Source organism: Charadrius vociferus, unplaced genomic scaffold, assembly GCF_000708025.1.
Source record: "Charadrius vociferus isolate BGI_N301 unplaced genomic scaffold, ASM70802v2 scaffold636, whole genome shotgun sequence".
Classification (NCBI taxonomy): domain Eukaryota; kingdom Metazoa; phylum Chordata; class Aves; order Charadriiformes; family Charadriidae; genus Charadrius; species Charadrius vociferus.
This window is the reverse complement of record NW_009649189.1, coordinates 1,353,027-1,366,503: the sequence shown is the minus strand read 5'-3', so window position 1 is coordinate 1,366,503 and position 13,477 is coordinate 1,353,027. Positions and strand designations below refer to the sequence as shown.

At 52.7% G+C, this 13,477-nt stretch overlaps 2 protein-coding genes across 2 annotated transcripts in view; one reads left to right on the top strand and one right to left on the bottom strand.

Annotated features, from left to right (window-relative positions):
- Window positions 1–4,293, top strand: part of LOC104289867 (E3 ubiquitin-protein ligase TRIM39-like) — a 5,377-nt gene extending 1,084 nt beyond the window's left edge. Inside the window, exons 2-6 of the mRNA XM_009888882.1 lie at window positions 479–574; window positions 2,215–2,445; window positions 2,583–2,605; window positions 3,057–3,169; window positions 3,722–4,293. Coding sequence (XP_009887184.1) covers window positions 479–574; window positions 2,215–2,445; window positions 2,583–2,605; window positions 3,057–3,169; window positions 3,722–4,293 — 1,035 coding nt within the window. The remainder of the gene's footprint in view (window positions 1–478; window positions 575–2,214; window positions 2,446–2,582; window positions 2,606–3,056; window positions 3,170–3,721) is intronic.
- An 8,036-nt stretch (window positions 4,294–12,329) lies between these two features.
- On the bottom strand, window positions 12,330–13,274 carry LOC104289847 (C-C motif chemokine 4 homolog). Its single transcript, XM_009888861.1, has 3 exons — window positions 13,205–13,274; window positions 12,720–12,834; window positions 12,330–12,417 (listed from the first exon to the last, which is right to left on the bottom strand). Exons 1-3 carry the CDS (start codon window positions 13,272–13,274, stop codon window positions 12,330–12,332), a joined length of 273 nt encoding a protein of 90 aa, XP_009887163.1.
- Window positions 13,275–13,477: the final 203 nt, after the last annotated feature.

Here is a 13,477-nt window from a genome sequence, read left to right as displayed (position 1 = left end):
CGCAGGGACAAGGCTGGACCCACTGGCTCCCAGGTTGCGGAGACACCCAGGCTCAGCCCTGCCTGTCTGGGTGCACGGAGCCGGCTGGGCTCCATGCCCCTCCGTGACACCCGTGGAGAAGGGGGGGTGGAGAGTCCGGCCCTGGGGACATGTCACCTCAGTGGAGGGGTGCACCAAAATCCCATGTCCCAGCAATGCTCCTAGGAGCACGCTGTCAGCCACCCCATGACCCAGCACTGCAGGGAGCAGTCACTCGGTTCTCCAAAACCTAAACAGTGAGAAAAATATGGGAAAAACCCAAGGAGGGCAGAGAGGGTTAATGCTGCGAGTGGAGTCAAGAGTGCAGCTGCTGGGTCCGGGTGCCAGGGCTGGCACTGCCTGGTGCGGGGTCACTGTCCCCTGGCTGCTGGCGGCAGAGCGGACCCGGACGAACTGTAGCACTGCTGGGGCAAGCTGAGCCCGTTTCTTCTCTTTTCAGGTCAAACTCCAGAAATCCCTGGAGCATCTTTTGAAGGAAGTGGAGGAGGTGAAGAAGCGTGAGTCAGCGGAAAGGATGAAAACCCAGGAGTGCAAGGCAGGTGCCTGGCTTAATTCTTAAAGAATGAGCTTCAGAGATATCAGCAATTATGATCACATCTGGGGCTGTAAATTTGTCACAGTTCTCAGGATGGGACATGTCCTCGTGTCCTGCTGTTGCATGGAGGACTGGTGCTGGAAACCAGCTCAGTGTCTGTGTGTGGCTCTATAAAAAAGATTAAAAAGGTTTGCAAAGAAATACTTTGCAAAGAGCAACACGCCAGCTCCACTGAAACCACAGGGGCTTGTGTGCCGGTTAAACACTGGATATTTTTTATTTGCCTTTTGTTTTACAACGTGTGCTTGAGTTATGAGCCAGGCATGAGCCATGTAGTGAGCTCTGCTTCACAGCCATAGGAACGAGAAGTGTTTTCATTAAAAAAAAGAAAAGCTGAATTACTGCACCTCTGCCCAACTCCCGGCAGTCCCGGGGAGATACAACGCCAGCACAACAACCGCATTTCATGTCCTTTCAGAGTGGAAGCTGGAAAGTAAAAGTAACTGCAGAAAAGGAAACGAAACTGCTGGACTGAGTTATCCAGCCCTGAGCTAGAGTTGATGATTAATCAGCTTTGGCAGGGAAAACAGGTTTCTGCACACTCCCCTAGTTACTTGCTCACCTCCCCTGCCTGCCTGCTGCAGCCCAGCCAAGTGGGTGGTGGGTTTTTGGGGTGTCCCTGCGTGCCCGCTGTCCCCCTCGGGCTGGGATGGGGCCGGGGATGGAGGTTGTGAAAGAGCTATGTCACTCTCCCCCCGCTCGCCTGAGTCAGGAGTCTGGGACCACAGCTCAGCTGCCGCCACCTTCCTCCCGGCCCAGCGGCTGGTTGCGCTTATTTAGTAAAAAGGAAAAAATGTCCCTTATGAGTGGTGAGGGGGAAGTGACTGTGACCATCCTGGCTTATCAAGCCTTCGTGACTCAGGTCCAAGAAATCATGTGCTTGGACAGAAAAATAAATGTAGTTCAGTTTCCTTTCATTTATCTTCTGCATTTTGAGGTTTCACGGTCCGAGCAAACCAAAGCATGCTTTCCTGGTGCTTCAGGTTTCCAGCAAACTGCCAATTTTTAGGGCTCAGGCAAAAAACTTGAAAGCATTGGCAGACCCTGCCTGTTGCTGGCTGTAGTGAGAGATCTCAGACACCTGAGGAGTCCTCCCTGGCTCCCCCTCTCCATCCCTCCCCAGCTCTGGGGTTTCTTCCACCTCTTTCCCATTGTTGTGGGTTCTTCCAGACATGGAGCATTTCCTCTGGGCTGCGTGAGGAAATTCAGGTTGGCCTGAATCTAGCTGGAGGGATGAGTTGTACCACAACTAATAAAAACCTACCCCAACCGACACCTGATGGCATCTCCTTGCAGCCCAGCACCCTTCCCCCCCCCAGTCTATCTATGCACCGAAGCATCATTAGACATCTGAGGTCCAGCTGAGCAAAATGCACCGGGCAAAGTCCTACTGCTGGTAAACTGGGGATGTCGAGCGGGAACTCAGGTGCAGCAGTTAGCCTCTGGCTATTTTTTAAATAAATGAGCTTACAAAAAAAAATGCGGTGGTTTCCCAGGGCCTAATGCCGGAGCATCCAGCTCCATCTCAGCTGCCTGGCTAACATCGCCTCTCTTCACCCCATGTGTCTTCTTATTGCAAGGAGATGGTGAAGAAAAAGCGGGAGAGAATTGTGAGCGAGTTTGGGAAGCTACATCGGCTGCTGGCCGATGAGGAGAAGCTGTTGCTCCAGAAGCTGGAGGAGGAGGAGAAGCAGATTCTGCTGATGATCAATGAAAACCTGGCCAACCTGGTGGAGCAGAAATCCTTGCTGGAGGAGCTGATCCTGGAGATAAAGGAGAAGACCCAGCAGCCAGCCGACAGGCTGCTCAAGGTCAGGCTATGCCACCAGCCCCACTAACTCAGCCCTGGTGCCTTTGCTGTCTGGGCGGGTGGCCAGAGCCAGGCTGGCTGGTGGGCACGAGGCTCTGGAGCCCCACACCCAGAATGTTTTTTCTCTTTTCCTTCTAGGACATGAAAAACATGCTGAGCAGGTAGGTACCCATGCTTGTTCTTCCCACCATCCTGGCTACCTCCAGGCTCTGAGATGTTTGTTTCTGTTTGGGGCTGACAATGGAGGGACTGAGACCATCAGGGATTGGAGAAGAGACTCCATCCTCTTCTTCCAGGCCCTCAGAGCCAAGGTATTGCCTGGCCTTGTGGTGTGTGAGATGCGTCCCCTCTGAAGGAACATGCTGCCCAGCTGGCCTCGCTCCTTCCTTCCCAGGGAATGGCACTGCTGCTCTCAGCATTGTTTAGCTCTGGTCCCATCATGCTTGCTGGCAAGCAAGCAGTTATCCCTAGTGCTCTTCACAGCTGAAGAGCTCAAGGGAGGAGATGCATCTGTGCAGCCAACAGGAAGGCATTAAACTGCCCCCCCCCCAGCAGGAGACTGGTCATGACATGGGCTCTGAATACAGCTGATGGGCATTGCTCTCCTTTCAGATGCGAGGGAGTAAAGCTCCAGTCCCCCAAGGCTGTGTCTGTGACCCTGAAGGAAAACTACAGCATCCCTGAGCGCTGCATGGGCATGAGGGACATGCTGAAGAAGTTCAAAGGTAAGGGGGCTGCTTTTGTGGCAGCTCCTGGCACATTTGGGCTCTGGTCTGCCCCTCCATATCCTGGGGCACGGGGACATTTTTTCAATAAGCTTTGTCCAGCTGGTCTCAGTTTGTGTACTGATGAATTCAGGCTGGTTTCATGGTGGGCAGACCTTCCTCGTTCTGGTCTTGGGTGGGTTGTGAGCTGACCCTGAAGCCTAGGAACTCACTCAGGGGTTTCAGGCTCTGTGTTGCCCATGAAGTCTTGCTTTCGGCGTTGGCTGTTTCTGAAACTGTACCAGGAGCTGCAGAGCTGCCATCATTTGGTTCCTGCTCTGCAGCCAGATGCCAAAGATTTTGATGTGGTTTATGGTTAGCATCATTTTCTGTATTCACTTCTCCACTGCCGGGCAGTGCTGGGAGCTGTGCAAAACCATGGGCACAAGCGTATAAATGTGGGAGGGAGGAAGATCTGGAAGAGCCCAGCATCCAGGTTGCAGGTGCCCACTCGTGTCTGCATGTGCAGACCCCCAAATCCTTGTCTGTCCTCCCACCCTTCTCTTACTCCAGTGGACGTGACTCTGGACCCTGAGACGGCGCACCCGGAGCTCACCCTGTCTGAGGACCGCAAGAGCGTGCGGCGTGGGAGCAAGAAGCTGATTCTGTCCCTCTTCGACAACCCCAAGAGGTTTGGCACCACGCCAGTGGTGCTGGGGAGTCAGGTCTTCTTCTCTGGCCGCTCCTACTGGGAGGTGCAGGTGGGGGACAAGCCTGAGTGGGGCTTGGGGCTGTGCAGGGAGTCTGCCAGCCGGAAAGGCAACGTCCTCTTCTCCCCGAACAATGGCTTCTGGGTGCTGCGGCTGCAAAATGGGGGCAACTATGAGGCCCTCACCTCGCCCACCTCCCCTCTGACCCTGAGTGTGAGACCCCGGCGCATTGGGATCTTCCTGGACTATGAGGCAGGAGAAATCTCCTTTTACAACGTGAGCGATCGCTCCCACATTTACACCTTCACCGACAAGTTTTTGGGGAACCTCCGTCCTCTCTTCTTCCTGGGTGCCTTTTTGGGGGGCAGAAATGCAGAGCCTTTGGTGATCTCTTGGGTCAGGGACACGCAGGGGACGGGGTGCATCGTCCTGTGACAGTGGCTACCCTGGCTTCTCACCGGTGGGCATAGACAGGAGAGCCGGACCGGCTCCTCCCGTGAGCGGGGCAGCACCAGGGAAATAGCTGTGTGCCTTTATGAGCATCATGGCAGGGTCCCCGTGTGCTCCTGGCTGCTGGTGGTGACCCTCCAAGTGTGACATCCACCCCATGCCATGCCCATGCTGGGAAGGGCGCTTTGCAGTGGGGACATGCCATAACCCGCTGTGCTGCCAATGGGGACCGGGGCGCCCGCTGCCCACTGCTGCCCTGCTGCCCATCTCATGGGCTGCTGGAGAAGGGTGCGCACCCGGCTTGCTGCATAGTGCTGATTTTGGTGTGACTCGTACTGGAACAAGGCAATAAAGGGTCGATTTGGGGAGCCTTGTGCAGTTAGCAGTGTGGTTTTGTGGTGCGTCCATCCCTGCTCGTTAGCCCCAGCTAATCTGCCACATCTCAGAGGGCAAAGGGTGCTGCTGGACCTGGTCCTCTCTGGCCCAGAGAGGGTCCTTGAGTGATGCTGCTGTGGCATCAGGGGGACATCGCAGCAAGCCGGGTACACGCCAGGCAGGGACTGGGTAGTTGGCCACGGCTCAGCCTCGCTGTGCTGGGGCCTGGGGGCAAGGGGACATCTGTGTGGGTGTGGGTACTGCACTGCCTGGTGGCTCTTGGGCTGCTCTCTCTGGTCCCCTGGAAGGGACATCACCTTCAGTTGGGTAGGTCCAGCCCCTCCTCCTCCCCTCACAAGCCCTGTGGGTAGGAAATCTCCAAGTGTGGAAAGCCATGTGTTGCGCTCCCCAGGACAGGGGCACTTCAGAGGCTGCAAAAGCCAGGGAAAAAAAAATAAGCCAGCCTCTGCTGATGTCTCCAGAGGTCACCTTTGGTCTCTCCATCCCCTGGGACATCTCTTCTCCTCCAGGCTGTACTGCTGCCCCAACCTCTTGCCTCAAGCAGTCTGCCTCTGTGTTGCCAGAGGAAAGGCTCTCCAGTCCTTAAGCTCAGCTGTGGCATCAGCCAGTCCTACTCATCTAAACCAAAGCGCCCATGGCTCACAAGGCCAGGAGGCAGGACACACTGCTGTGGGGGAAGATGGGGCGGAGGCGATGCCAGCAGCCACGGACTGCCAGCTGGAGCAGCTGCGGAGCGTGTCCTTCAGACAAAAATAACGAAGCTGCTTAATTTAAAGATTGATTCATTTCAAATAAAATGAGATTTGATAAAGCATGGTCTTCAGTGCTCAGCACAGTTTCTCTGGGGATGTCCTGAAAGGTGCTTTAGGAGTCTTCTAGTGAAAAAAGATGCTGGACCTGGGATAGCAGTTCCTCTCGGCTGAGTTTCGTTGCATTTTGGGGAGTCCCACCCTCCTCCCTTCAGCTGCAGGCCCTCTTTTGGAGGCTGCGTGGCAGAGAGAAGAGACCACTGGAAGAGCCCAGTCTCAGCTTTGCCATATCCCAGGAGGTCTTGGTGGGCTCTGCAGCTCGCTGAACTCTACAGGAGTTTACGCAGTCTGAGAAGATAAGAAAGGACATGAACTTTGAGGTCTTGACAGAGGGCTGAAAGCAGAGGCAGTTGTTGGGGGGGGAGTGATGAGGACGGCCAGGGAAACCTGTTGTGCAGGGTGATAGTTGGGAAGGGACCAAGCTAAATGTCACCGAACCAGGGGCGGGAGGAGGTGGTAGGATGGAAACTGTCCAGAAAGCAAGAGCGATCTGACCATGGCAAGTTGACAGCTGAGCGGCACTTGCTGCTGCGCCAGAGGGATGAAGACCGTTTCCAGAAGAGGCTGGAGGAAGTGCAACTGTTCAGAGATCTTGCAAAGAGGGGGAAGAAATGAATGAGCAGGAAGGATGTGAACTCACCCCGATGCAGCATCCAAAGTGTTCCTAGAAATCATTAATCTGCCTCAGCCAGGAAGGAGAGTAAAGTTTGAAGGCATGAGATAGGTCTGAATATGCCATAAAATTTTCCATCTGGTGAACTCGCCACCTCACCTGCAACTAAGAAACTGCTCATAGCAGATACCATTCTGCCTTGAGATGCCCAGACTGGTTGGCAATGGGCAGCCAGAGAAAAGCCAGGAGCACTGGGACCTGGCTTTTAGAGCTTCCTGCTAACCTAAAGCTAAAGCTTCTCCTAAAGCTATTTGCAACCAGTTTTTCTGTTTAAGTCGTGACAAGTCAATCTTGCCCCTGTCCTCGGTGTAAATGCATTTATTGCCTGTCTCTAGCCTCCATGCAGATCCTGCTCAGCAAGGATCAGGTCCTCCTCGCACTACCAGCCCCAGCCGTGAGGGACGGCTGCATGGCACAGTGCAGTCCAGCCTGAGCATCTTCCCACAAGCGTTCCTGCTCCCCGGCTCCAAGCAAGCTGGTGACCCTCACACGGCATCATAAGGTTATTTATTACCAAAAGGTTTGACCTGTATGTGCCAGGCTAGTCACAGTCACACCATTTCCTTTTGATTTCCATATGCTGAAGGAAGATGGACATATATGTATACACATATACATATACATATATTTTGCAGGAACATTTTGGGTTGAGGCAGTCTCTTGCTGTGGTGGGTCCCAGGACTGATTTGCTCAAGCTCTCTGATTTTATTGAAGGCAGTAATCCCTTGGGATACCACGTCTGGGAGAACAGCCATGGGTTGGGATTGGGTGACCAGGGAGCTGTTTTTCTGAGCAATCAGTAGATTAATGTCAAATTTTTGGGTTTTAGCTTCTGGGGCAGTTTGGTCACCCAGCTACACTGACTGTGTCCCCTGTTAAGATCCTCCACAGCAAAAATTACAGATCTGCAGTTTTAGAAATGTGTTTTCTCAACCAATGTTAACATCTTTCTCCTCTAGTATAGTGGAAAATGTTTCGTCATCTTACGGGAATGTAAGTAGTCATCTGCCTCTTGCTAAGAAGTGAGCAGAAATGTTCATTGCTACTTCTGCCTTCTGTTTTCTGCTCCAGGGAAGGCGATAGCCAGGTACTGTTTCTAGAGTAATACTTCTTTGTCATCCTCAGCCCTGGAAGTCTGGGATATATCGCTATTTTAAGAAAGCAATACTTTTGTATGCAGCATGCGAAACCATCCACTTTTTTAGGTGCTGGTCCCCCAGAAGAGACACGGTCCCCCATCTTGGTGTCACTGGGAAGAGTGGTTTCGGGTGGAGGACCGAGCCTCCCCTCTCTGTGGCGAGCTGGGGCCCCGGTCATGGGATGGTATAGAAGACACAGAGTTGGCACTTTGGAGCACACAGGCATTTTGCATTAAGGGTGTCTAATTCCTCTCTGAAAAAGTGGAGATGTTAAAGCTGTCAGACCATGAACCTTGATTGCCATCAATGCATATCTCCACCAGCACAGCCCAGCTCCTCCTTCTGTGCAGTGCCAGACTGCGACCTCCAGCTCCCCTGGCTGTCGTTATACCTCAAAATGCCTGTGGACACAGCAGGGTGATACAAACAACAAATTTATAGAGATGTGCATCTATATTATACTAATGATGTTATTCCTATCATAGTAAGGGTTTCATTTTTGTTCACAGCTAGGATTTCCCAGGGTTGTCATTAAAAATATTTACTGTTATATATATTGCACAAAACATTCAGTAAAGACCACACTCTGGTTTCAGGATGAGTCTCTTTTTTAAGTAGTTTACAAATTCTGAAACCCTTGATACTGTTGCTCTTGTCTTGGTCTGAATCCAGAGGAAACCCCCTGCAAGCCACCCTTCTCTTGGGTCCCAGCCTCCCCTTTCTCTTCATCTGCTGCCTCCAGCTTCATGCCCTCTGCTTCTTGCTTTCACCTGCCCCGTCTCCAGTGGGTGCTCCCTGAGCACCCTGCGAGGCTGTTTCTGGGAGAGATGATTCACCCCTGAGACCCACACACGGGCACTGGGACATACCAGGGCTCCTCCAAGGGCTGCACAGTGTGAAGGTTTTCTAGCTCTAGCAGCAAGGTCAGCTTAAAATAGCTGCATCAATGTTTATCACAGAATCAAAGAAACACAGAATCACAGACTGGCAGGGGTTGGAAGGGCCCTTTGGAGATCATCTAGTCCACCTCCCTGCCAAAGCAAGGTCATCTAAGAGCAGGTCGCACAGGCCATCCAGGCGAGTTTTGAATGTCTCCAGAGAAGGAGACTCCACCACCTCTCTGGGCAGCCTCTACCAGTGCTCTGCCACCCTCACAGGAAAGGAGTTATTCCTCATGTTCAGATGGAATTTCCCATGTTCCAAATTGTGACCGTCGCCCCTTGTCCTGTCGCTGGGCACCACTGGAAAGAGTCTGGCCCCATCGTCTTGACACCCGCCCTATAGATATTGGTAAGCATTGATGAGATCCCCTCTCAGCCTTCTCTTCTCCAGGCTAAACAGCCCCAGGTCTCTCAGCCTTTCCTCATAAGAGAGATGCTCCAGTCCCTTGGTCATCTTTGTAGCCTCCACTGGAAAGGACTCTCTCCAGCAGTTCCTTCTCCTTCTGGAACCGGGGAGCCCAGAACTGGACACAATACTCCAGATGTGGCCTCACCAGGGCAGAGAAGAGGGGGAGGATGACCCCCCTCAACCTGCTGGCTACACTCTTCTTAACACACCCCAGGAGACCATTGGCCTTCTTGGCCACCAGGGCACATTGGTGGCTCATAGGCATCCTGTTGTCCACCAGGACTCCCAGGCCTCTCTCTGCAGAGCTGCTCTCCAGCAGATCAACCCCCAACCTGTACTGGTGTACGGGGTTATTCCTCCCCAGGTGCAGTACCCCACACTTGCCTTTGTTGAACTTCATTAGCTTAATTCTGCCCACCTCTCCAGCCTGTCCAGGTCACACTGTATGCAGCACAGCCTTCCAGCGTGTCAGCCACCCCTCCCAGCTTTGTGTCATATGGCAAATATATCCCCTGCTCTGGGCAGGGTATCCCTGGGTGTGGATTTGTGCTGATGGTGGTACGGGCACTGCAGTCCCTGCTCTGGGCCACCTTTCTGCTCTCCTCCTCCTCCTTTGCAAAACACGGCGGCTCTGAAGATTGCCAGGGATGCTTTCTCCATGCGCACACTGATGCTCGCGGGCTTTGGAGGTAGCTGCGAGCTTGCTGAAAGCTGCTGGCTGCCTTTGCCTTGCTCGTGCGGGCTTCGTTCACACCTCTATGCCCGGGGGTGTGGATTAACGAGCGCGCTGTATCCCTCGCATGCACTTTGAGGGCTCCTCTGAGCTGTCACGCGTAGGTGGGTGTAAGATCAAGAAAGACATGAGCAATTCAGGACTCCCCGCAGGCTCCCGGAATAGCGGTGAGGAGTTAGCTGAGGTACCCAGGGTGGGTGTCTGCTGTGGGTGGCTTGAATGTGACCCGGGCTGTTAAGGACGTTGGTGCATGGGGTTGTTTGAAACAGGCTCAGACAGTGCATGGGCTGGATGGTGCTTCCCATATCACCCTGTGCTGTGTGTTCTTCGGTGAGAAACCTGCAGGACTGCTCTCAGTGCCACAGAGACAGGTGGGGTGTATATCCCAGAGGGACTGCGGAGGCTCAAGCCATTTGGGATGACCCTGTTGCAGGTGTTCTCCCTCCTGGCCCCTGCTCCTGCTCTTCACTGGAGCAAGGGCAGCTCTGGGCACTCGGCTTTGTGCCAACCTCAGTCCCCAGGGTGAAGCTACTGGGCACCAGCACTCAGATACCGGCCTGGCTGGTGCCCAACGGCCAGGGTGTCCTCACCTCCACCTTGGCCACCATGAGCCCCGCTCCCGGAGCTGGCCCTGGGGCACACGGTGCCCGGGGATTCAGGGCTGTGACCAAAGCCACTGCCCTCGCATACAGGAGCAGCTCCTCGTCACCAAGGCACAGCCGCCTTCGTGGTGATGCCCACCTGAACCACCCAGCCATGGGTCCTGATGGCTGGCATAGCTCTCCATTTCACTACCCCTCCTCCTTGGATGCTATTTTAATCTGGGTGCAGTCAGTGCTGTAGCGGGATGACTGATGGGGTGCATGCTGCCCCGTGGGCTGAGAAGCTGGGGGCTGCAGTTCCTGAAGTGACGAGGCTCCTGACATACCCGATACGCTCCTTTCTCCCCCAAACACACCCACATCCCCCTGGTCCCTTCCAGTCCCATCTGAGGCTCTGTTCACTAAGTGGCTGCCATGGTTTGAGAAACTCACAACAATTTTTATCATTTAGACAATTATTCTCTTACCTGATGACCCCTCCCCACTCAGGAAGGGGAATCGGGAAAAAACTAGGAAACACAAGAGGAGAAATAAATAGATTTAATAGGATAAGACTAAATAATTAACATTAACAATACTGAAGAACCAATATCGATCCCAATATGAGAATAAAATATAGAAGGCTTATACTCAGCCCGTTCTATCAGTAGAGAGCTGTGCGTTCCCAGCTACGGCCTTGGGAGGAAGGGAAGGGCTCGGGACTCTGGCACTGGGGCAAGAAGTTCCCAGGACCACATCTATCACAGAAGGGAGAAAAACTCCTCAGCAAACTTTCTAATTTATATTGAATGTGACGTTCATGGTATGAGATAATCCTGTTGGCCAACTTGGGTCAATGCCTGGGTCTCACTCCTCCTCATCCCTGCATGTGGTGAGCTCGAAAACACGGACACCTTGAAACCTGCATCCCATAGCTGGCTATAAAGTAAATATTATCACAAATTCAGACTCTAAGTCTTCTAAAAGTGAAGTCTTCCCAAATATTAGAAGAGAAATTAGTCCTGTGCCGCTCAAACCCGGATAGCGGCTCCCACCCAGCCTCTGCCTTCTGTCTTCTCATTTTCACCCCCTCCCCAGGATCAAACTTCCTGCCCTGTGTCTCACTGACATTCGTGTTGGTCCTCCCAGATACAGTAAGTAAATGCTGTGTGGGGACCTGAGTCCCTGACCTGAGCCTTTTTCCTTGGGCTGCCCTATCAACATCAGAGGTCCAGGTAGCAGGAACCCAAACCCTCGTTGTTCATCCAACAATGCATGTCCAGAGCTGATCAGTGCGATCTAAATGCTATCAGTGGTGTGGGGCTCCATCGCCTTCAGCTGCGGTGGGAGACCAGCCCTAGGGCTGCAGTGGAGATGTCTCCTTGCAGGGGCAGATCCTGTACCGGGGCCGGAGTCCGGCCAGGTGATTGCGGGGGGACACTGCATCTCTGCACAGGCATCTCCAGAGATGGGCAGGTTTTGGAGACACAGAGAAAAAACACCTTTTCTCATAAGAGGGGCACATCTGCCAAGCCTCGTGTCCCAGCTAAATTAGAATTTAATGATATAGTTCTAAAAATCTTGGAGTGATACATATTTTTTCCATTCTCAGCTCTGGGAATAGCTGGTCCATTTTAGCTGTAGCTCTCAGAAAACCTTCCCCGAAGCAGCCAGCATGTTAAATTCCAGCCCCTAAAGGTAACATTTTAATTGACAATAATGGGGCCAGCGATGGAATTTAACTAGCTGCCAGTAGTCATAATGAGTAGTAATTAAATACCTTATAAAAAGAGTGAGCCAAGCTACTTGAATGTAATCTATGCCCTTCTCACACCTCCTCTTTCATGTTTTTTCTCTTCTTATTTTGCAAAACAGCACGTTCAGATAGGGGAAGCTTGTGGGGGTTTTGACAGCGCAGAAAGGGGAATAAAGAACACGGTACCACTATTATAATTTCAGCTATTGTCATCGCAAAGAGTAGTAATAGGGTCAAAGTCAGAAATTTTGTACAAAAATATTTATTTCTCAAAATTTGAATTAAATATTACATCAAAAATACAATTAATTAAATACAGAAAAAATAACCTAAGCATTAGTCTTCATTTAAAAAAATATATCTATTATATAATATTCTTATTTGTCTGGAGTGGAGTTATTGCACCTGATCCCTCCCCTATAAAAAATTAAATAGCAATACACTAAAGTCATATTCTGGAACATTTCAATTTCCTAACTAGCTTTAAATGAGGTTGAAGCCTTTCTAGCGGATCCCACAGCTGGCCGTGGCTCGCTCATCCCGGCAGCCGGGGGATGCAGGGCGGCAGGGTCTGTCCTGGGACCTCAGTTCAGCTCCAGCTCGTTCACGTACTGCTGGACCCAGTCCTGCTCAGGGTTGGCGCAGACTTCACGGCCCTTCTTGGTGATAAACCTGTGGGGTGCAAAGAGGTAAGTTTTCGGTGCAATGCATGGAGGGGAACCCTGCCCCAAACCCAGCCTCTCCCGAGGATCAGCAGAATTTGAGCATGCAGCACATCACGCCCATCACATTGGCAGTGGTGGAGCAGGACTGGTGTGAGCCCCCATGAAGCACCACCCTGCATCTCTTGGCCCCCCATCCCTCCTGTCCATGGGGCCAGACTCCATCCCCTGTCTTTTGTAAAGGGGTTTTTCTCTCTCTGGATCCTCAGCCCAAAGGGAGAGCCCACCACCGCACTGGAGGAGAGGACTTACACGACGGCTGGCTGGGAGCACAAGCTGTTGGTCTCATAGTACTCCACCACGAAGCTGCGGGGCAGCTGCCGGGAGGTGTAGGTGAAGCAGCAGGAGGTCGGTGGGTCGGAGCCAACTGTGAAAGGCAAAGATGGTCGTCAGCAGTGGTCAGGGGTGGGGAGCAGGGGCAGGGAGATGGGACCACAGAGCTCTGGATCTGGGGATCGGGGAGGACACGGAGGAGGAAGAGGAAAGACAAGGTCTTTCTTCTTATTATTTAATTCTTTCTCGTTTGGATTCACCCTGAGCTGGTGCTGACACAGCCCATGCTGTGCTTTGAGCTGTGTGTGGCAGGAGAACCCCCATGGTCTGGAGCACCCACCAGAAGTTGGTCTGACATGGGAAGGGACCCTGGATGGAAGGGCTGGCCTGGCAGTAGGGACCCTGCCCAGCAGCAATATCTTTCCTGTCCCCATTTAGAAAGGAGGGAGAGATCCCAGACTTACTCGGTGCAGCGGAGGTCTGGTAGCAGAAGGTGGCGATAAGAACAGCGAGGGCAGCCACAGAGACCTTCATGTCAGCTGAGAAGTGGTGGCTGGAGCTGAAGCAGGAAAGTGGAGCTTGAAAGCCTCTTTTCTGTCTGGTGCTGAGACAGTCATCAACTCCCCAATTTATGGGGTGAGGACATCTGTGCAGTGGCTTGCGTAGGCATGGTGGAATTTCCCCCAGAGAAGAGGCTGCTCATGGTGCAGTCTTGTGGTGGAACAGAGCAGCAGCCC

What these genes read in the sequence shown, in the direction of transcription:
- LOC104289847 (XM_009888861.1), bottom strand. Translation starts at nt 13,274, where the DNA reads ATGAAGGTCTCTGTGGCTGCCCTCGCTGTTCTTATCGCCACCTTCTGC. An exon ending in CCAGACCTCCGCTGCACCGA is followed by an intron (nt 12,835 to 13,204) that starts GTAAGTCTGGGA and finishes TGCCTTTCACAG; the next exon opens with TTGGCTCCGACCCACCGACC. An exon ending in TGCTCCCAGCCAGCCGTCGT is followed by an intron (nt 12,418 to 12,719) that starts GTAAGTCCTCTC and finishes TGCACCCCACAG; the next exon opens with GTTTATCACCAAGAAGGGCC.